This window comes from Suncus etruscus, chromosome 2 (genome assembly GCF_024139225.1).
Source record: "Suncus etruscus isolate mSunEtr1 chromosome 2, mSunEtr1.pri.cur, whole genome shotgun sequence".
Lineage (NCBI taxonomy): Eukaryota > Metazoa > Chordata > Mammalia > Eulipotyphla > Soricidae > Suncus > Suncus etruscus.
The window spans coordinates 31898997-31920079 of record NC_064849.1 but is presented as its reverse complement, the minus strand read 5'-3'; the positions used below and the strand labels follow the sequence as shown (position 1 = coordinate 31920079).

The window sequence follows — 21083 nt, the reverse complement described above, 5'->3', positions numbered from 1 at the left end:
CTCAGAAATTACTACTGGTAGCATCAGGAAACTCTATGAGATACCCAGGATAGACCTTATGCAAGGCAAAGGCCCTGTTCGTTGTACTATAGCTCCAGCCCCAATTTGGGGGCCTTTCTTGACCCTTCAGGAAAGATATAGTCCCCCCAACTATGGGGATCAAAACAAAGACCCTCCTAGATAGGTCTTAGGAACTCCCTGCTTCTCCCCACACCCATAGCCCTCAAAGCAAAGCAGCTAGGGGGTGGGGATGGGTCCCCCTCCGTGCTCCGCAGTTGGCTCAGCTCCCCTCCTATCTGCTCTCCCCCTCATTCTCCCCAGCAACCTCTTCTGACAGGCCTCCATGGGACAGCCTGGCTCCCCGCCCCCCACGGGCAGTCCAGGCCCTTTCCTGGCAGGACAGAGGGATCCTGCAGCTGTCTGGGGCGGGGCGGTGATGTCAGGAGGGATACAAATAGTGCTGGGGCTGGGGGGCCCCCGACTCCCCTCGGCACTGCCCGACCCGACAACACCCGCCCAGCCAGCCAGCCAGCCAGCCCGCCGCTATGAGCCAGGCCTATTCGTCCAGCCAGCGCGTGTCCTCCTACCGCCGCACGTTCGGCGGGGCCCCGAGCTTCTCGCTGGGCTCCCCCCTCGGCTCGCCCGTGTTCCCGCGCGCCGGCTTCGGCTCCAAGGGCTCCTCCAGCTCCATGACGTCTCGTGTGTACCAGGTGTCACGCACGTCGGGTGGCGCGGGCGGGCTGGGCTCGCTGCGCTCCGGCCGGCTTGGGGCGAGCCGGCCGTCTGCGGGCTACGGCGCGGGCGAGCTGCTGGACTTCTCGCTGGCCGACGCGGTCAACCAGGAGTTCCTGACCACGCGCACGAACGAGAAGGTGGAGCTGCAGGAGCTCAACGACCGCTTCGCCAACTACATCGAGAAGGTGCGCTACTTGGAGCAGCAGAACGCCGTGCTCAACGCCGAGGTCAACCGGCTCAAGGGCCGCGAACCCACGCGCGTGGCCGAGATCTACGAGGAGGAGCTGCGGGAGCTGCGGCGCCAGGTGGATGTGCTCACCAACCAGCGCGCCCGCGTCGACCTCGAGCGGGACAATCTCATCGATGACCTGCAGCGACTCAAGGCCAAGTGAGCCGCCCACCCCGGGTTTTGCTGCACTGGGCTGGGCTAGGCTGGGCTGGGGTGACCCACCCACTCTGCACCTTCCCTGCTCTCTGCCCCCCCCCCCCCCGCACTCTGGCAAGCTCTCCTTCTCCTGCTCTGCCCCTTTCGTAGGCCTCTGCTTCCAATAAGTTTCCTTGGGAAGAGGGAGACAGCTGGGAAGGCCCCTTTGTGCCTTTGCTTTGCTTTGGGGCCACGTGGACTCAGAGGTGCTTCAGGCTGACTCCTGACTCCTGACTCTGACGCCTGACAGAGCTCCAGGGACCCTATGGGATGCCGGGTATCAAATCCTGGTTGGCTATGTGCATTGCAAAGCGCCCTACCCACTGTATTTATCTTTCTGGTCCCTGGATGACCTCTTTTTAAAATGCATTTATGATATTGGAGTGATGCTGATAGTGGGGCTCAGGTAGGCAGATAGATGGAGGCTTGAGAACCTTGCCTCTCTTTGGGCCCGCTCTCCAGAAGAGGGGAAAAGGTGAGTAGTCACAGAGACCTAGGCCAGGCTGAAGAGGTTACCTGTAGAGGTACCTCGGCCACCCCTGTTCAAATCCCACATACCATGTACTGGCCCCTAAGCACCACCAGTGGTCGCTCCTGAGCATAGAGCAGGACCCGACCTTGTATGGCTCTGTAAAAAATAAATAAATAAAAAGGAAGGAAAAATGAAGACCTGAGCCAAGGCTGCACCATTTCAGACAAGGGGTAAGAGAAGCAGACAGGGGGCCAGAGAGATAGCATGGAGGTAAGGCATTTGCCTTGCATGCAGAAGGTCGGTAGTTCAAATCCAGCATCCCATATGGTCCCTCGGGCCTGCCAGGAGCTATTTCTGAGCGTAGAGCCAAGAGTAACCCCTGAGTGCTGCCGGGTGTGACCCAAAAACAAAAACAAAAAAAAAAAAAAAAAAGAAAGAGAAGCAGACAGGCTGAAGCATGGGCTGTAAAAAAGTAGCAGGAACATGGGCTCAAGGTCTCTGCCTCTAATAGCCCCAGTCATCTCAGCTTCCAGACATGCACTGAACATTAGGTGGCAGCTGGAGCTGGAAGCAGGAACATCAGAGGCAGATAAAATAGACTAATCCTGGGAGGTCACTGTCTAGAGGGGACACTGACTTCTAGGGTGTGGCTGCAAGGCAGAGATGGGGCTATTTCCTATCTGTCCATCCCTACCCCCACCCCACCTCAGGGCCTCTGTCCCTGCCGAGTGCCAGGCCTTGGCTCCCTCCACTGCCCGCTTCTGGACAGGCCCCAGTAAATCATCTGCAGTGCCAGCTTTTTTTTTGTTTGTGTGTTTTGTTTGCTTTGGGGGCCATACCTAGCAATGCTCAGGGCTTATTTCTGGCTCTGTGCTTGAGAGTCACTCCCAGAGGTGCTCTGGGAACCATGAGGTGCCCGAGATCAATCCCAAGCCTTCCATGTGCAACACCTATGGTCAGCTCATAAAAAACCAACTCTCTCTGGCTCCTCCACTAAAATAGTTTGTCGTTGTTGTTATTATGGTTGTTGTTGCTTTTGAGCAACACAGTGATGCTCAGAACTTACTCCTGACTGTGCACTCTGGTCACTTCTAGCGGGGCTCGGGGAACCATATCGGGTGTCAGGAATTGAACCCTGGTAGACTGTGTGAAAGGCATTCACCCTTGCTGCTGTTCTTACCCTCCAGCCTCTCCACTAAAACAGTTGTATCCCCACCAACCGTTTGTCCTCTCTGTTATTGTCCACCAGGCTGCAAGAGGAAATTCAACTGAAAGAAGAAGCTGAAAACAATTTGGCAGCCTTTCGGGCGGTGAGTCCTCTTCCCTACTGTCCCCCATCCCATTCCCGTTCCCTTCCTGTGTGGCTTTGGCTTTCCCTCAGCTCTGTCTTGGTGCTCGGTGACCCCCGGCCTCTGCCTTTGACCTCTCACAGGATGTGGATGCAGCCACACTGGCTCGAATTGACCTGGAGCGCAGAATTGAATCTCTCAACGAGGAAATCGCGTTCCTTAAGAAAGTACACGAGGAGGTAGGTCCTAGCGTGGCTCCTCCCCTTCCTTCTCCATCCCTCCTCCCCCTGCTATTCCACTCCCTCCTCTTCTTCCCTTTGATCATCCTCTTCCTCCCCTTGATCCTCCTCTCCCTTCTCCTCCTCATTTTCTTTTTCTTCCTCCCTCTCTTGCTCCCCTTGATCCTCTTCTCCCTTTTCCTGTTCCTCCTTCTCTTTATCCTCCTAGTGAAAGTGGAGGTGGTGCTGGGTTCTGGGACTAGGGAATAAGGTCCTGGGAAGCCCCAGGAAGGGACTGAGACCCAAACACCACCCCCACCCCCCGCAGGAGATCCGAGAGCTGCAGGCCCAGCTTCAGGAACAACAAGTACAAGTAGAGATGGACATGTCCAAGCCAGATCTCACTGCTGCCCTGAGAGACATCCGGGCTCAGTATGAGACCATAGCAGCTAAGAACATTTCGGAAGCCGAGGAGTGGTACAAGTCCAAGGTGGGTAGCCTGTGCACCCTGTTCCCCATTCCCACTATTCTGTGACTGCACCATGGGGAGATGGGTCCTCCTACTCCCTTGTCACTCTCTCTGGGTCCCTGGCCCCTCTGTCTGCCCATAGGTGTCCGACCTGACCCAGGCAGCCAATAAGAACAACGATGCCCTGCGTCAAGCCAAGCAAGAAATGATGGAGTACCGGCACCAGATCCAGTCCTATACCTGTGAGATTGACGCCCTCAAGGGAACTGTGAGTCTCCCTGCCTTCTCCAGGACACCCTTTCCCCTGCAATGCTCATTCACTTTACCTCCTCTCTCTGGGCCTCCCTCTCTTCCCACCAACCCCAGGAGTGAAAACATGGGTGAAGGGCTGAAGAGACACTGCAATGGGCAGGGAGCTTACTTTGCATGCATCCACTTCGAGTTAGATTCCTGGCATCCACTTGGCCCCTCGAACACAGGGCTCACTAGAAGTGATCAGTAGGAGTGATACCTGAGCCAGGAGTAACCCTAAATACCACCAGATGTGGCTCCAAAACAAACAAAAATCAAAACAAAACAAAACAAAAATACAAATAAAACATTTGGGTGGACTTGAAGAATTATGGAGATCCCAAGGGACAGTGGAATGAATCTTCCTGTTCTCTTGGGGGAATCTTGGGCTCTAAGAGTTCCTGTGTTTAGGGGTTCCTGGCTGGAAGAAGCTGGAAAACTCTCGGATGAGACCCTCTGGTGTGACCCACCTAGCTCAGACTGGATCTGTCCTCATCTTGGGCCTCTTGCACTACTCCCCCGGGGCCTAACTCAATCTGTTCCCCATTGTCCCCTATAGAATGACTCCCTAATGAGACAGATGCGGGAGATGGAGGACCGTTTTGCCAATGAGGCTAGTGGCTATCAGGATAGCATCATGCGCCTGGAGGAGGAGATCCGGCACCTCAAGGATGAGATGGCCCGTCACCTGCGCGAGTACCAAGACTTGCTCAATGTCAAGATGGCACTGGATGTGGAGATCGCCACCTACCGAAAGCTACTAGAGGGCGAGGAGAGCCGGTGAGACCTGAGGCTAAGATTGGGAATGGAGGTTTGTGAGGCTGCTGAAAGGCCCCATTCCTGGCTGGTGTGGGAAGGGGCTCTGGCATGGCCACAAGATCTGGTGTCTGCGCTAATGACTGAGTGTGAGCCGTAACCACCTGGGTAAAAAAAAATTGACTTAATTAATCACTTTTATAAAAAGAGAACTAGAAGTATTCCCTCATCTACCTTCAGAATTAAGCACCAGCCACATAAAACCATATTTAGTAACCAGTAATAAAATATTATCATGTATCAAGGGAGGAATGAGAGCAGAGTAGGAAAGGATGAAGGGGGGAGAGGAGAAGTTTTGGACAAGATGGGTTAGGAAGGAACATGTATGTACACCCTCATGTACACACATGCATATACACAGACCACACACTCACACATTAGCACACGTGTATACAGACAAGGGTTCATAGGACAAGACACAAATCCCATGCTCAGAGCAACACAACTCTAGACACGAAAAACAATGGACAACTGGAAGGGGGAACTTGAGGGGCATTTCTGGGTAAGGAAAATGTTCTCCAGCTCCATACACAGTGAAAGTCTCCTGAATCAAAGTTCACTGACTTGCACACAGAAGTTCTGGTGCATTCCACTGTGCATAAACTTACTGCAGCTTAACTTGTGTGAACTTAGCTGTAGCTTAAATGGGTCAGGGCAAGGGATGTAGCTCAATAGCAGAGCACAGGCAAAGGCAGTTCAGTTACTCAGAAATCATTCTTACTGATGCACATAAAAATGATCTTGGTGGTCAAAGCAATGGGACCACAGGTAGGGGGTTTGCCTTGCATGCCTCTGACCTGGTTTTGGTCTGTGGTGCCACCAGAAGTGATCTCCAAATGAAGAGCCAGGAGTAAGCCCTGAATACTATTGGCTGTGGCCCCTTCAAAAAATAGAATAAAAAGACAAGACATTGGGGGCCAGATTGTACAATGGTTAGGGCCTAGGCCTTGTATGCACCTGACCTGGGTTCGATTTCCAACAACCACTTGATCCCCAGAGAATCACTGGGTGCAGACCTGGAGGCCCCTATCACTCTTGAGATAGCCTGGGTATCCCTGACACTTTAGGACATGGACAGCACCACATATGTCAACTGAGAATTGCCAGTGGGGCCCCCAGGTCTCCTCAGCATTGATTAGAAGCCAGCCTTCAGTGTGAACAGGGCTGTAAAGATAGTCATCAGGCTGAGTACAGGCTCTGAATACAAGAAGCCCAGGTTTGACCCCTGGCACTGCATGTCCTCCCCACCCCCCCATGGAAGTCACCCCTTCCTGATCAAATCTCACAAATGGAATCAAAAGTCACACTGATATGTAAATTTACATGATAGAGTTCACATTACAATGAACAGCAGCTCCAAGGGCATGAAATCTATAGCTGACTGTGTGCTGTGTCTTCCCAACCCTGGGCATACTGAGACAGAACTCCTGGAACTTGCCCTCTCATGGTGGGCAAAAATGTCTAGCCCTTCTAGTCCTGCTGTGCCAGGACCAGGAAGGCAAACCTGGTGACCCCAGAGTTTTCGGGTGAGGAGAGAGGCAGTCCCAAGTGCCCAAAGATGGCATGAGTAATCCTTCCAGAAAGGACAGTTTCTGGCATAGCTGCCACACATGCCCTGGCAGATGCAGTAGCTGCCATGGGAACAGCCAAGAGTGGTATTTACAGGAGAGTCAGGTGAGCTTTAAGGCTGGTCACTGGGAGAGATAAAAGGTCCTGACTCTTGGGGGGGCTTGGTCTCTCCCCTTTTAGGATCAGCATGCCAATTCAGACCTACTCTTCTCTCAACTTCCGAGGTGAGTGTTTGCGGGGGTCCAGCATGGGCACTGCCCAAACCAGGAGTTACCAAAACAGGGAGGTAAAGGCTGGGGAAGACAAAGCAGGTGGTGGATGGGGAAAACAGCTTCTATTTCTTAATATCTGCAAACTCTCTGGGGTGTTCTTAAGGGCCTTGTAGCAGAAACATATTAAACCATCATGAACTTTCTGCCCTGGGTTACTCAGTTTGGCAAAGTGCCAGATAAATACCCCCCAACCAATCTTCTCACTTCATGACTGCTGGTTGGATACCTTCTGTTTTTTTGGAGCAAGATGCAGTGTGCAAGTTTTTGTTTTGTTTTGAGGTTTCTTTTTTTGTTTTTTGGGGTTTTTTTTGTTTTGTTTTGTTTTTTGTTTTTTGATTTTTGGGCCATATCCAGTGATGCTCAGGGGTTACTCCTGGCTATGCCCACAGAAGTTGCTTCTGGCTTGGGGGACTATATGGAATGCAGGGGAATCGAACCAAGATCTGTCTTAGGTCAGCACATGCAAAGCAAATGCCCTACTGCCTGCACCACAGCTCCGGCCCTTGTTTCATTTTTTTTGAGCAAAAAAATTGAAGCCAAACCTTAGCAGAGCCAAACAATAAAAAGAGCGCTCTCCAGGGCATTTTGCCATGTGACATTAGTAATATGCAGATCGTGTGGCTTCCAACCCCCAAGAGCAGGAAAAAAACTGGGTTGGAAACGATACTTCAGAAAAGCTAGTCGGAGTTCTTGGCAGCATCCCCTTTCCTAGATCAAACCTTTTATATCTTCGATGTTCATTTCCATCAGAAAAAAAGATACACACTGCGCTTCCCCCACATGCCACCATTTATTGTGGCTGCTGGCTTGCTAAGGATTCGTGCATACCAGACTCAGAAAGAATCCCAGGACCCCCCTCCCACCTTCCCAGCCCAACTCACACCCTCTCTTTTCATCTAGGAACTTGGACAGACATACACTTGGCTCTTGTATAAAACCATTTAATGTGGGGCTGAATCGAGCAGAGCCAGGTGTAACCACTGAGCCCCATCCAGTGAGGCCCTAAAGAAAAACAAAACACAAATTTTAATGCTGTTCCAAATGGAGAATTCTATGGTCACAAGAAGGAAAATCTCATTGATACACTTTTTCATGGAGAAAACTGTGGCATAGGGAGGAAGAAGGAAGAGTCCTGTCTGGCTTTCACTAAGACAACACATGCCTTGCACATATAAGACCTTGGGTTCCACCTCCAGCATCTCTAATACCTCCAGGAGTGTCCCACAGGCACCCATTAGCACAATTTGCCCCATTAGCACCACCACCACCACAAAGGGCATCATATTGGTCCAGAGTGAAAGAACAATGAGTAGGGATTTTGCTTTGCAAGTGGCTGACCTTTTTGATCCCTATCACCCATATGGGCCCCCAAGCCCTGAGCACAGAGCCAGGAATAAGCCTGAGTACTTCCCACTGAGTGGGAAGGAAGGAAGGGAGGAAGGAAGGAAGGAAGGAAGGAAGGAAGGAAGGAAGGAAGGAAGGAAGGAAGGAAGGAAGGAAGGAAGGAAGGAGGAGGGGAGGAGGGAGGGAGGGAGGGAAGGAAGGAAGGAAGGAAGGAAGAAGGAAGGAAGGAAGGAAGGAAGGAAGGAAGGAAGGAAGGAAGGAAGGAAGGAGGGAGGGAGGGAAGAAGAGAAGAGAGAGAAAGAAAGAGAAAGAAAGAAAGAAGAAAGAAAGAAAGAAAAGAGAGAGAGAGAGAAAGAAAGAAAGAAAAAAGAAAGAAAGAAAAGAAAGAAAGAAAGAAAGAGAGCGAAAAAGAAAGAAAGAAAAAGAAAGAAAGAGAAAGATAGAAAGAAAGAAAGAAAGAAAGAAAGAAAGAAAGAAAGAAAAAGAAAGAAAAAGAAAGAAAGAATCAAGCTGTTCATATTGCTCTCAAATGGGACTTGGAACCATGTGGTTCCCCCAAGGAACATTTCATGACTAGGCTTTGAGGGTTCCAGGTATAATCCACCTGGAGTCAGGGTGCAGTTAGAGCCAGGAGATGTGGGAAGGACAATGCTGTGGCTGGAGCCTCAGAGGAGCCTACACATATACCTGAACCAGCTTATTCCAGAGCACAAATCTTAGCTTCTGAACAGGCCTGTGTCAGGCAGGATGAGAACCCCAGACACCCCAAATAGATGTGTTCAGGCTGTGCTGTGTTTGGGTCTGTCATAGAAACAAGCCCCGAGCAAAGGAGTTCTGAGGTCCATACCAAGAAGACGGTGATGATCAAGACCATCGAAACACGGGATGGAGAGGTGAGTGGTCCATAGGGTATGTAGGGGTGGAAATATAGGCCGGCACACAGCTGGTTCTAGATCCTGACAGGCTGGAGTGATATTACAGCTGGTAGGGTGTTTGCCTTGCATGTAGCCAACCAGGGTTCCATTCCCTGCGTCCCATATGGTCCCCTGAGCCTATCAAGAGTGATTCCTGAATGCAGAGCCAGAAGTAACCCTGAGCACTGTTGGGTGTGATTGAACCCTAAAAAAAAAAAGATCCTGCCTGAGAATGGGGGTTGGGGGTTGATGCCAAGCACAGCTGGGGGTGGCCCCCCCCAGCAGAGACTTCAGCATCCCTAGCACTGGGCTTCTCTTCCTCAGGTTGTCAGCGAAGCCACACAGCAGCAACACGAGGTGCTGTAAAACCAGGGACGCGCCCTGCTGCCAGAGACCATCCACACCACTGTCCTCACTGTTCCCTTCCATCCCAGGGCACTGCACTCAGACACAGGTCCTTGCACAACCCCTGACTCCTGTTCACACTCCCTTATGGTCCCCAGAAGCTAGCTAAAGTGTGCCCTGCTGCCTGCTGGAGCCCTCCAAGTCGGGAATGTGGGAGCCTGACCTGGCCCTCCCGCCTCTGTGGACTGTTTCTGGTTTAAGGACCCCAGAAGAGGGTTTAGGGCCACTCAGGGTCAGAAGGGAGCCCTGGGGACCTTCCTACTATCCCCCCATCCCTCACCCCACCAGGACAAGAGAGAAAAAGGCCAGGTAACCAGGGCCCACGCACCCCCATTAGGGAAGATGCTGGTGCTTGAAACTGACCCCAAGGTTCCTCATTTCCTGGGGTGAGCTTAGAAAACAGGAACTACAAGAGGGAACCCCCGAAGGTGCCAGGTGTGGGAGCAGGAGTCAGGAGAGGACGTGTGCCGGAGAGGAGCAGAGAAAGAGGCAGAGAGTGGTCTCAGGGGGGCAGGGTGGCTTCCACGTCCCACCCCCCTTATCCACCGCAGGGGCCCAGGACAGAAACAATAAAGACATATGCACGAACCCCACTGTCTGATTGTTGTGTCACCCTGGGGACAAGTCTGTCTGCTGTCCTGTCTTCTTACACGGTTCCCCTTTGTTCTTGAGGTGCCGCAGCCTTGCTGTCTGTGCAGGGCTTAGGGGAGAGAGCTGGGTGGGAGCTTCTGTTGGAGTGCCACCACTACCTGCTGTTAGGGCTCCAATTTGGGACTGCCCCCCCCAAACTCTGCCTCCAGTTCATCAGGATCAGTGTGAGTTTTCTTCAGGCCCCCAACACTGGCTCTGCCGAAGACTCCCCAGTCTTTTCTCCACAGACATACACGGGGCTGCCTCCATACAAAAAGCTGAGGCAGGGGCAGAGAATGTCAGGTGACCTAGAAAGTTCCACTTGGTTCTCAAACTCAAGTCTGCTATTCTTGAAAGGTGTCAGTGGCTGGATAGATGCAGGGTGATTGTAAGGCAAGTACCAAAGGAAGGAGCTGGAGAGGTGCCCATTAAGGCTGACTACTGGCTTTGCAGACTGAAGCCCTGGTACCGCATTGTCCTCTAAACCCTTCCAGGAGTGACCCCTGAGCACCACTGGGAATGGCCTAAAACAAAAAATAACAAGAAAGGGGGGGGGCAGAACAATAATATATCTACTAAGGCTCTTGCAAACCAGATTCAACCCCTGGCACACCATAAGGTCCCCTGAGCTCTGCCAGGAATGATCCTGAGTGCAGAGCCAGGAGTAAAACCTGAACACTGCCAAGTATACTCCCCCCAAATAAGAAAGAAACATAAAATAGGGGATTGGAGCAATAATATAGCAATTTATACATATATAATATGTAATAATATAGCAAGTCAGTCTTGCACATGGCCAACCCTGGGTTTAATTCTAGACACCCCAAATTAGATCCCCTGAGTCTGCCAGGAATTGATACCTGAAGCACAGAGCCAGGGGTAAGCCCTGAGAACCACCAGGCATGGCCCCCCTTAAAAAAGGTTGGGAGGAATCTGGGGAGATGAAAGGGGAATGTAGGACAGATAAAACAATTAGAAACTGTTTGGATAAGACATTAATGCAGCTGTTAACGTTTTCTGAGGGGAAAACCCTTATTATTCAGTAGCAGCCTTAGGGATAATTTATAGCTGAGTTTTGAGGGGATGGAAATGAAAATGCCTTCGTTTTTCCTTCCAAAAAATTAACTTTGGGACCAGAGAAATAGTACAGCAGAAGGATGTTTACCTTTCATGCAGCCAATCTGGTTTTTTGATCCCTGGCATCCGATATACTCTCAAAGCCTTACCAGTAATGATCCCTGAGCACAGAGTCAGGAGTGAACCCTGAGCACCCCCATTTGTGTATGTCCCCCCAAAGTAATTTCAGGTGGATCAAAAGTTTGGGAAATTCAGTCTTCAATGACACCTCACAGACTTGAGGAATTTCCCTTCTTCATTGGTTGGTGGGGTTTGTATCCCAGTGTTCAGGGGGTCCAGGCAGGGACCAACTGGACATGAATAGTTCAGTGCTCTCGGCCTGCAGTGCAGTGCTGCATGGATCTGGCAGGGCTGATGGCGTAGAGGTGAGGCGGGGATGTGGTGCTGGGCACCGAATGTGGACCTTGTGCATAGTTAGAACAGACATCCCTGCACCCTGCGCCTTCTCCCCAGTCTGGAAGTTTCCTTTAGAGACAGGGATAAGGCAGAGATCATCAGAAAGATCCATTTGATGTGCAGTGAAATAAATGCTATGGACTTTTTTTAGCCTTATGGTCCCTGAGCTAGAAAGAGTACAGCAGTCTGGAATACAGACATTGCATGCAAAAGACCCAGGTTTGATACCCGGCACCACATGGTCCCCTAAACAACACAAAGACTGCTCACAAGCACGGAAACAGTTATCTCCCAGATACTGTGTGTGGCCCCTAAAACAAAACAAGAGTTAAAGAGATAGTACAGTGGGTAGGCTGCTTGCCTTATATGTTCCCAACTTGGGTTTGATGCTTAGCACCACAGATGGTGCCCTGAGCCTCACAAGGACTGATCCCAGGAGCAAACCCTGAGCACCACAGGGTTTGGCCCAAAACCAAAAATAAAAATAGTTAAATAAGCTGGAACAATAGTAGAGCAGGTAGGATACTTGCCTTGCATGCACCCTATTCAGGTTCAATTCCCAGTATCCCCATATGCCCTCTCCCAACTCAGGCCAGGAGAAAATTCCTGACTGCAAAGCCAGGAATGACCCCTAACTATTGCTGGGTGTGACCCAAAAACTAAAATTAACAACAACAACAAAAACAACAATAACAACAACAGCAGGGGCCAGAGTGATAGCACTATGGTAGAGTTTGCCTTGCATGCAGCCAACCTGGGAAAGACCCAGGTTCGATTCCCAGGCATCTCATATGTTCCCCCAGAGCCAGCCAGGCCAGGAGTGATTTCTGAGCACAGAGCCAGGAGTGATGCCAGGTGTGGCCCCAAACTCAAAACAAGCAAATAAAAAAAGTACTTAAAAAACAACAACAACAACAACAAATCCAGCCAAACAAAACTGAAATATATTAGATCCCACATCTTGACTTACACAAACTTTCAAATGTCTTTCTGGTGTCTCTGACTTAGAGACTCCAAGTAACTCAAAGCAACTCCTCTGTGCCAGAACCCCTCCTGCTGAGAAAGTCTCTCTTCCGGTTATATTTCACACTCACCCCCTCCTGGGGCGAACTCCCTCCTTGGTTGTTACACACACACACACACACACACACACACACACACACACACACACACACACACACACACACACACACACACACTATAGCCATGCCTTTTCCCCAGAGTACCAGTGGTAGTGAACTTGTTTGTTTGCTACCCCAAGAGTCCTGCACCCCAATGAAATAGGAGGCAGCATTTCCAGCATCAAATTTGTATGAAGGAGGAGGGTGGGGAGGAGGCTTAAGGCCTTGGAGTCTCTGGGGTCTATGGAGTCGGTCTCCAAGAGACACCAAGTGTGCCTGGCCCAGGGGCACCTGAGTGGTGGGGGAGCTTGTGAGTAATTCCTGAAGCCTCTTTGCTCTCTTGTCCCCCAAGTCCTGTGCCTTCTAGACCAAAAGGGCAGAGATATGCAGATCAGGGAGAACTTATTGCCCCAAGAGCAGAGGTGCACACACCAGTCACCAGGTGGATGTAGGCTGGCATCCCCATGCTCCACTCCAGACCTCCAGGCTTCCTGGACACAGTACTCCTGGTCCCGTACTAGAAGCATTCCTCAAGCTTGAATGCCTCTGGTGTTGGGGAACTCACTACCTGCCCATTGAGAGGGGAAGCCTTTCCTCTTTCACATACTGGTTCCTAGGACCTCTACCCACCTGCTCTCAGAGAAGAAGGACGCACACTTTACTTGTGTGACCTCCCCCAGTGTGGACACATACTGAGAGCTCTGATTAGCTTGTCCCTGGGATGCTGGATGGTGACAAGGAATCCAGGGCAGGAGAGATGGATACGGGGCTGCCCTAGGAACAGATAATGAGACCTATGTCGTGCCACCACCCACCTCACCACCTCCTTGCTGGGGGCTCTGCTTTCTGGGACAGAGAGCGTATCTTCACGTATCTGAGAATGGAGAAATGATGGCCTCAGTTCTGCCCGAGTAGAAACAGTGTCCCTTTGCAGGAACATAGGCACATTCCTTGCTACCCATCTTGCTGCCCTTTGATTTGGCACTTAACCCATCGTTACCAAAGACGGGATTATTCATCCTTTGATTCATGGCTTTCTCCTCCTCGGTGCCTAGAAGGTGCTCATTAAATATTGAAGTACTTGTTGAGCTGCAAACCCACCAGGCATTCATTTATTTTTGTCAGAATTAAATATTTACCAGGCAGGCAGATGGCCCCCACTTCGTTCCTCAATGCAACATTGACTGCATCATGGTGACTAAGGAGGAATGGCCCTTGGCCCAGAGAGGGGAAGTGAATGGATCAGGTCACACAGCGGTGTCAATGGCTGAGGAAGCCCAAGGTCCTGCCTCCTGGGACTCTGGAGCCCAGATCTCTTTCCATGACCCCATAGGCTTGTGACTGCCAGGCAGAGCAGACTGGCAGCACACGCCCAGCCTGGCGTCAGTCCTCGGGGCTCCTTCTGAGGGACAGATGGACGCCTTGCAGGCAGCCAGCAGCCCTGTGTGACCGGCCCCGCCTGGGTCTGGCAACTCCTGCAGTCGCCATCGGAGGAGATGGTCCAGGAGAGGGCGCCCGCGGAGCGCACGGCCGGCCGCCCTCTCCACCTAGGGGCGCACAAGCCCTGAGACAAGCACAACGACGGATGCCCCCCATTATGGACGATGGGACAGGCGATGCACCAATCCGTCTCTAGGCTCTGTGCCAGGCCCTCTTAAATAGTTAATATTCGTTTTAATATTTAATATAATAATTTAATGCCGTCACAACAGCCCAGGTCAGACCCCGTAATTCCTTGGCTCAGAATCCTGACCTGCTTTCCAGTTTTGCTGAGATTTAAAGCATCAGTCCCTGCAAGATAGTGGGCCCTCAGGCCCTGCTACCACCTGATCCTGTGGCTGTCAGCCCCTAATTCCCCAACTCCCTCTAGCCCTGTAGCCTTGTTTTCTTTCCTTTTATTATTCATTTATTTATTGGAGGGAGCCACACCGGTAGCTCTGGGCTCAGCAATCACTACTGGCAGACTCAGAGGACTATATAGTGTGCTGGTGATCCAACCCAGGTCGCTATCCTATGATACTTCCAGCTATCTCTTGGGCCCCAACCGCCTCTCCTCCCACCTCTCCTACCTGCCCAAACTCCTCCTCCTCCCCATCCATCTGTATCAGATACTCTTGCACCCCTTTCACAGTCTCTCACCCATCCCAAGGATGCCTTGGCAGTGCTCAGTACAGCCCTCACCTCATGTTTGTATCCATCCTTCCTTCCTTCCTTCCTTCCTTCCTTCTTCTCCGTTACTTCCTTCCTTCTTCCTTCCGCTTCCTTACTTCCTTCCTTCTTCCTTCCTTCCTTCATTCCTTCCTTCCTTCCTTCCTTCCTTCCTCCTTCCTTCCTTCCTTCCTTCCTTCCTTCCTTCCTTCCTTCCTTCCTTCCTTCCTTCCTCCCTTCCTCCCTTCCTCCCTTCCTCCTGGCTCCCTCCAGAATGCTTGGAAACCACACTGTTTTGGGAACCAAACTGGGGCATCTAGTTTTGCATGCACTCAGCTCCTGAGGTTATCTCAGTTCATTTTTTAATTGTTTGGTAAACCAGAGAAATAGGACAGGGGTTCAAGGCACTTTCTTTACATGCAGTTCAACCTGACTTAATGCCCCACACTGTCTATGGTCCCTTGAGCACAGCCAGTAGTGATATCTGAGCAGAGATAGGAGTAAGCCCTGAGCACAACTGGTGTGGTCCAGAAACAATAATAAAAAAAAAATGCTGATGGAATTACTTCATCCTGTGTTGGATCACCCTCACTGTAGAGATTAGGAAACTGAGGCTCAGAGGGTTGTTTTTATTTTTGGCCACACCCAGTGGCTCTGCACTCAGAAATTACTCCTAGCAGGCTCTGGGGACCATATGGGATGTGGGGATCAAACCCAGATTGACTGCATGCAAGGCAAACTCGCTATGTTATCACTCCAGCATCAGGCCCAGAGGTATTAAAGGACTTATTCATACTTCACCATGTCACCAGCTCTCCAACAGGCCACAACACCCTGTGACTCTGACACTCTGTGCATTTATTGCAGAGAATTTATGCTTGGTGTCTCTGGAATCTTGATTTTCAGAGTCTTAGGCCTTTTGCTTATAATGCCTCCCCCTCCTTATTACTTTTTATTTATTTATTTTTTGGTGGGTCACTCCTGGCGGCACTCAGGAGTTACTCTTGGCTCTGCACTCAGAAATAGCTTCTGGCAGGTTTGGGGGACCATATGGGATGCCGGGAATTGAACCGGGATCCGTCTGGGGTTAGCGTGTGCAAGGCAAATGCCCTACCTCTGTGCTATCTATTGCTCTGGCCCCCTTGTTACCTTTTAGAATTCAAGTGACACCTAAGAATTCAATTCAGCCTAGGTAGTAGCCTAGGGTTGGTGGAGGGGCATGGTTGACTGCAAAGCAGATGCTGGGGAATATTTTTGGTGATGGGCTGCTCTATTTGGTCCTAGTGTTGCAGACACACAATGGTCTTCAGACACACAATGTTTTGCATTTGTCAGAGCTCGGAGGACTGCACAACCCAAAGTGTAAGCTCTTGGTGTTTGTAAGCAAAGACCTTCATTCCTCCAACTTTCACTCCTCATGGTCCTCATTCAAAGTCTACCATGAATACCAGTGCTCAGGAGGTATTTACAGTCTGAATTTCTTTCTCCATCTCTAAAACACTAGAGCAGTGAAGACACAAGGCTCACTGAAGACCCTTAGTCCTCGCCCTCTGGGCTCAAGGGCAGGTCTGGATCTCTTTTCTGGATTTTGTTCAGGCAGTGCCTGGAATCAAACTAGGATCTCGCACATGTAAGGCAAATGTGCTGCCATTGAACTACCAGCATCCATGACTCTTTTCTTCTAACATTAAAAACAACAACAGGGGCCAGAGCAATAGCACAGTGATAAGGTGTTTGCCTTGCACACAGCCAACACAGGAGAAACCCTGGTTCTAATCCTGGCATCCCATATGGTCCCCCAAGCCTGCCAGGAACAACTGTTGAGCCAGAGCCAGGTGTGATGACCCAAAAACAAAAATAAGCAAAACAAAACAAAAAAGGCCCACAACAACAAAATTCAAACTTTTTATTTGGAATTTGAGGTAAGTCAGTAGTATAGTACATGCTTTGCATGTAAAATGTTCTGGGTTACATCTGCAGCATCCCTAACCAAAACCACAGCCCAAAATAACAATGATAAAACCCTTTTATTTTGAGCTAATTGAAAATTCATGTGCAGCTATCAAAAAAATGACATAAGGAATTGGAGCAAGAGTACAAGGCATTATCGGGCACTGGCCTTACAAATGGCCATTCTGAATTCAATTGCCAGCACCGCACTTAGTCCTCTGACCCATGTCAGGAGTGATCCTTGAACTGAAAGCCAGGAATAAACCCTGAGCACTGCCAGGTATGGTCCCAACATTAATTAATTACTTATAAAAATGATGGGTCAGAGACCCGAGCATGGCTAAGGTATGGGCAATCCACAAAGAAAAGAAAGTATATGAGGGTTTGGATATATGGTACAGAGGCTAAGATGCTTGTCTTGCACGTGACCAATCTGGGTTCCGTCTTCAGCATCCCATATGGTTATCCATGCACTACTAGGAGTGAGTCCTGAGTATAAAGCCAGAAGTAACCCCTGAATATTGCTTGGTGTGGCCCCAAAACAATAATAAATAAATTAATAAAATAAAAAATATTTAAAGAAAGTATAAGAGATTCTGTAGCCTTTCACCTTATCTTCGTCTCTGTCTCTGTCTCTGTATGTGTGTCTCTCTCTTCTGTCTCTTCTCAGTCTGTCTGTCTGTCTCTCATGCCACACCTGTTAGGGTCCAAGTTAACCACCTGAGTCAGCTCTGATAGTCAGACCACTTCCAATAATGCAAGATGCAAAAGGAAGTTTATTCGACTAGTCAAGGTCCAAGTCTCATCCAACCAAGGGAGTCTTGAAAAGGACTCCAAGTTAAGTCTTTAAACAGTATATATAGAGCTTTACAGGCTTCAACAACTCAAGCATTTCATTGATTGATACAATAATGCAAGCATTTCTCCACTTGAATAGAAATCACATTAAAAATCAAATCATGAGACCAGAGAGATGGCATGAAGGTAAGGCATTTGCCTTGCATGCAGGATGGTGGTTCGAATCCCAGCATCCATATGGTCCCCTGAGCCTGCCAGGAGTGATTTCTGAGCATAGAGCCAGGAGTACCCCTTGAGTGCTGCCGGGTGAAACCCAAAAACCAAAAGAAAGGGCCAGAGATAGCATGGAGGTAATGTGTTTGCCTTGCATGCAGGTCAGTGGTCTGAATCCCAGCATCCCATATGGTCCCCTGAGTCTGCCAGGAGTGATTTCTGAGCGTAGAACCAGGAGTGCCCTCTGAGCGCTGCTGGGTGTGATCCAACCCCCCCCTTCCCATCAATCAAATCATGCATAGGGTGGATGTCCCAGCTTATTGCTGACTCAACTTTGTGTCAGGGGGTCCTTATTGGGTGGAACATTTGAACCCATCTAGTACTTCTATTTCAGCTGAATAGGAAGGGTTCTGATAATTACAGGGTACATATTGCAGTTTCATCTTCAGGCTAACACCCTCTGCCTATGGGGAAATTATAGAGTGGAAAAATATTTTACAGTGGCTTTACTGGGGGGTAAGGACCACTTGGTCCTAGGCCCAAGGGGCTTTGGTTCTCACACACCCACTATACTTGGTGTTTATTCTTGGCTCTGTGTTCAGGGATCACTTCTGGAGGGTTTGAGCAAACATATGAGGTGCCTGGGATAGAATGTGGGTCTGTCACGTGTCAGGCAAAGTGTCCTCCCCATTGTACCATTACTCCAGTCTATACCTGGTTGCTCTTGATAGTAGGAACACACCTAGCTGTAGCAGAGACTCCCAGGTAGGAATTTTCATTGAGCACATCACCCACTTTCTTTGGACTGTACCAGATCTGTACACACTTGTTTCTGTGTGAGTAGACAAGTGTATACAGCAATTTCAAGCATTTCCTTTATAATCTCTGTGATCCCTATGGAGGAGATTTTGTGAGACCACCACCATCATGGGCAGACCTTTTACTGTACACACATCTTTCTGGGACACTTCCTGGTGGTCATACCCTGCCTTGATGGTTCTCCAAGTGCACCACTATCATGCATCAAAGTGCTATAGGCAGCCTGTGAGAGGTGCAGGTTTCAATACTTTCTATCACCCTAACCCAACATATCTGGGGGAGGAGAGTCAGGGGTTTGGGCCATACCTGAATGTGCTCAGGGTTTACTCCTGTTTCTGCATATAAAGATTAGTCCTGATGGAGTTGGACAATCCTACACACTTTTACCTGCCAGATTATCTCTGAACTATATTTTGAACAGACTACATATCACCTTGTACTTGAACAGGCCTCATACCTTAGCTCAAATGATCTACTCCCTACCTCAAACCTATTCTGCACTCTAGGCTGCCAGAGATCCATCTACACCTGCATCGGCCCTGTGCTGACTGGCATAGCATAAGCCAAGCTGCCAGCATCATGCCCTACCATCTCCCCTCTGCTCCCACACACTATAGTTCAGTGCCTGCAGACCCTCAGAAACACACCCCTACTTTCCTCAAACCCTGAGATCTGCTGTGTCCTTCTGGCTCTTCTCTGCCTGCTGCAAGCCCCTTCAAGTGGACCCTTGAACAAAGGGGGGTAGGAACCACGCTTGCGCACTTCCTTCCCTTGTTTCATCTATTCTGCGCAGAGTGCACATGGCCAGGGGGACGTGTGGGCTCTTGGCTGGGCCCCAGAAGCCCTGCAATCTGAGCCCCCTCAGACACAGAGATGAGGAGATGATCGGAGTTTCATTTGGGGTGAGTCAACGGTTTTAAGTGGCTGTTTCCCCAGAATGCCCAAACCCCTAACTGCTATAAGAGGCATTGAGCGGTTTCCAGTTCACAATCCAGCTCTGAGACTTGCTTCACTGGGAAGTGTCTGAAGATCTGGTCGGGAAGGCCTGGGTCCCTCTTCCTGGGCCTTTCCATCTGCCTCCCAGGAAGTGTCCTGTTCCCCCCCAGAGTGAAGGGAGGCGGGGAGATGAGATTGCCTAGGCCTAGGGTAACCCGACTCCACAGCCAGTGTCTGCAGGCCCCGCTAGGGGAGGGGGCTTGAGACCCCATGAAGCAGCTCCTGCAGCTACGGGGCCCCTGGAGGGAGACAAGTAGTGGAGTGGCCTCCAAGTCCCCTCCTCTGCTGCCCCCTCCTTCCACGGCTCCCTCGAAATCCGAGCCGGGGGGCCTAAAAATAGCCCCCGAGGCGCAACCGCCTGCCGCCCTGGTGACCTTCTGGGTAGCGGAGGCCGAAGGCGGGCGGGCCGGCGGGTGGCAGGAAGGCAGGGCGCCTGGCCCCCCAGAACTCATCTCCCCGGCACCTTCCACCTGGTGCCCCTGGCCGGGTCTGGGTTCAGCGCGTGCTTCCCCTTGGCCATCCAGCCCAGCGCATCCAGAGACCATGCAGAAAGCCCGGGGCACGCGAGGCGAGGACGCGGGCCCCAGGGCGCCCTCCAGCCCCGGGGTGCCCCCGAAGAGGGCCAAGGTGGGGGCCGGCGGCGGGGCGGCGGCAGTGGCCGGGGCGCCCGTCTTCCTGCGGCCGCTGAAGGACGCGGCGGTGTTCGTGGGCCGCGACGTGCGGCTGCGGGTGGCGGTGAGCGGGACGCCCCCGCCCAGCCTCAGCTGGTTTCGGGACGGGCACCCCCTGTCCACGCCGGCCCCTGAGCCCAGCTGCCTGTGGCTGCGGGACTGCGCGGTGAGCGATGCGGGCGTGTACAGCTGCAGCGCGCACAACGAACGGGGCCAGGCCTCATGCCAGGCCGTTCTCACTGTGCTGGAGGTTGGAGGTAATGGGGGCCCTGGCGGGGTGGGCTGAAATCCAGGCCCAGAAGGGCTGGCCGGTCCACGTGTTGGAGACCCAGGTTCATCCAGCTTTTTATTTTAAGAAATTATTTATTATTATTATTACTACCGAGTTTAGACTACACCTGGCCGTGTTCAGGGCTTTCTCCTGGCTCTGCACTTCGGGATCACACTCCTGAGCTCAGGGGACCATATGGGGTGCCCCTGGGATAAAACCACGTGCAAGGCCCTGCCCCATTCAGTTTCTTCTTGGGGCTTCTCAACACAAGTGGTTCAAGAGAAAAAGGGTGTCCAGAGTCATCACTGGGTCAACCAAATCTAAGCTCCACTGGGGCTCTCTGAAAGGAGCATTCTCTTTCTTCATGGAGAAAGGGGGATTCTTCTTCATCCACTCCAGTTATTCTGACCCGACACCCCTGTTCTGTCTCTTATAGGGCTCACCTGAAGGAGGGGACTAGATGCCAAGTAGGGGTGCAGAGAAGAGGGGATGGACCCAGAGTTCCCTACAATTCTTGGGGCTGGTTGGTGTGGTTGGGACCATGTGGAAGGGATGAGGCAGAGTGGGGACAAGAGGGAATTGGGAGCAAATCATTAGAAGGTGGAGCCAGGGTTGGGCATGCATGGGTGTGTGCATGTGAGCACAGGTATGTCTGCATGTATGCAAGTTCATGCATATGTGTGTATATAATCTGTGACAGGCCTATGTGTGTAAT

The 21083-nt window shown here is 51.0% G+C and overlaps 1 protein-coding gene across 3 annotated transcripts; it reads left to right on the top strand.

Moving 5' to 3' along the window:
* Positions 1-519: 519 nt before the first annotated feature.
* DES (desmin) lies at positions 520-9504 on the top strand. 3 transcript variants are annotated; one of them, XM_049768234.1, is made up of 9 exons: positions 520-1123; positions 2881-2941; positions 3064-3159; positions 3467-3628; positions 3750-3875; positions 4458-4678; positions 6464-6507; positions 8710-8792; positions 9138-9504. In XM_049768234.1, the coding sequence occupies exons 1-9, from the start codon at positions 546-548 to the stop codon at positions 9177-9179; spliced, it is 1413 nt and encodes a 470-aa protein (XP_049624191.1). In that variant the 5' UTR covers positions 520-545; the 3' UTR covers positions 9180-9504. The 3 variants fall into 3 exon arrangements, with proteins under 3 accessions (XP_049624191.1, XP_049624189.1, XP_049624190.1); XM_049768232.1 differs by lacking the exons at positions 2881-2941; positions 3064-3159 and having other exon boundaries at positions 520-1040; positions 3497-3628; XM_049768233.1 differs by lacking the exons at positions 3467-3628; positions 3750-3875 and having other exon boundaries at positions 3064-3163; positions 4603-4678.
* Positions 9505-21083: the final 11579 nt, after the last annotated feature.

What these genes read in the sequence shown, in the direction of transcription:
- DES (XM_049768234.1), top strand. Translation starts at nt 546, where the DNA reads ATGAGCCAGGCCTATTCGTCCAGCCAGCGCGTGTCCTCCTACCGCCGC. An exon ending in TTAAGAAAGTACACGAGGAG is followed by an intron (nt 3,160 to 3,466) that starts GTAGGTCCTAGC and finishes CACCCCCCGCAG; the next exon opens with GAGATCCGAGAGCTGCAGGC. An exon ending in TTGACGCCCTCAAGGGAACT is followed by an intron (nt 3,876 to 4,457) that starts GTGAGTCTCCCT and finishes TGTCCCCTATAG; the next exon opens with AATGACTCCCTAATGAGACA.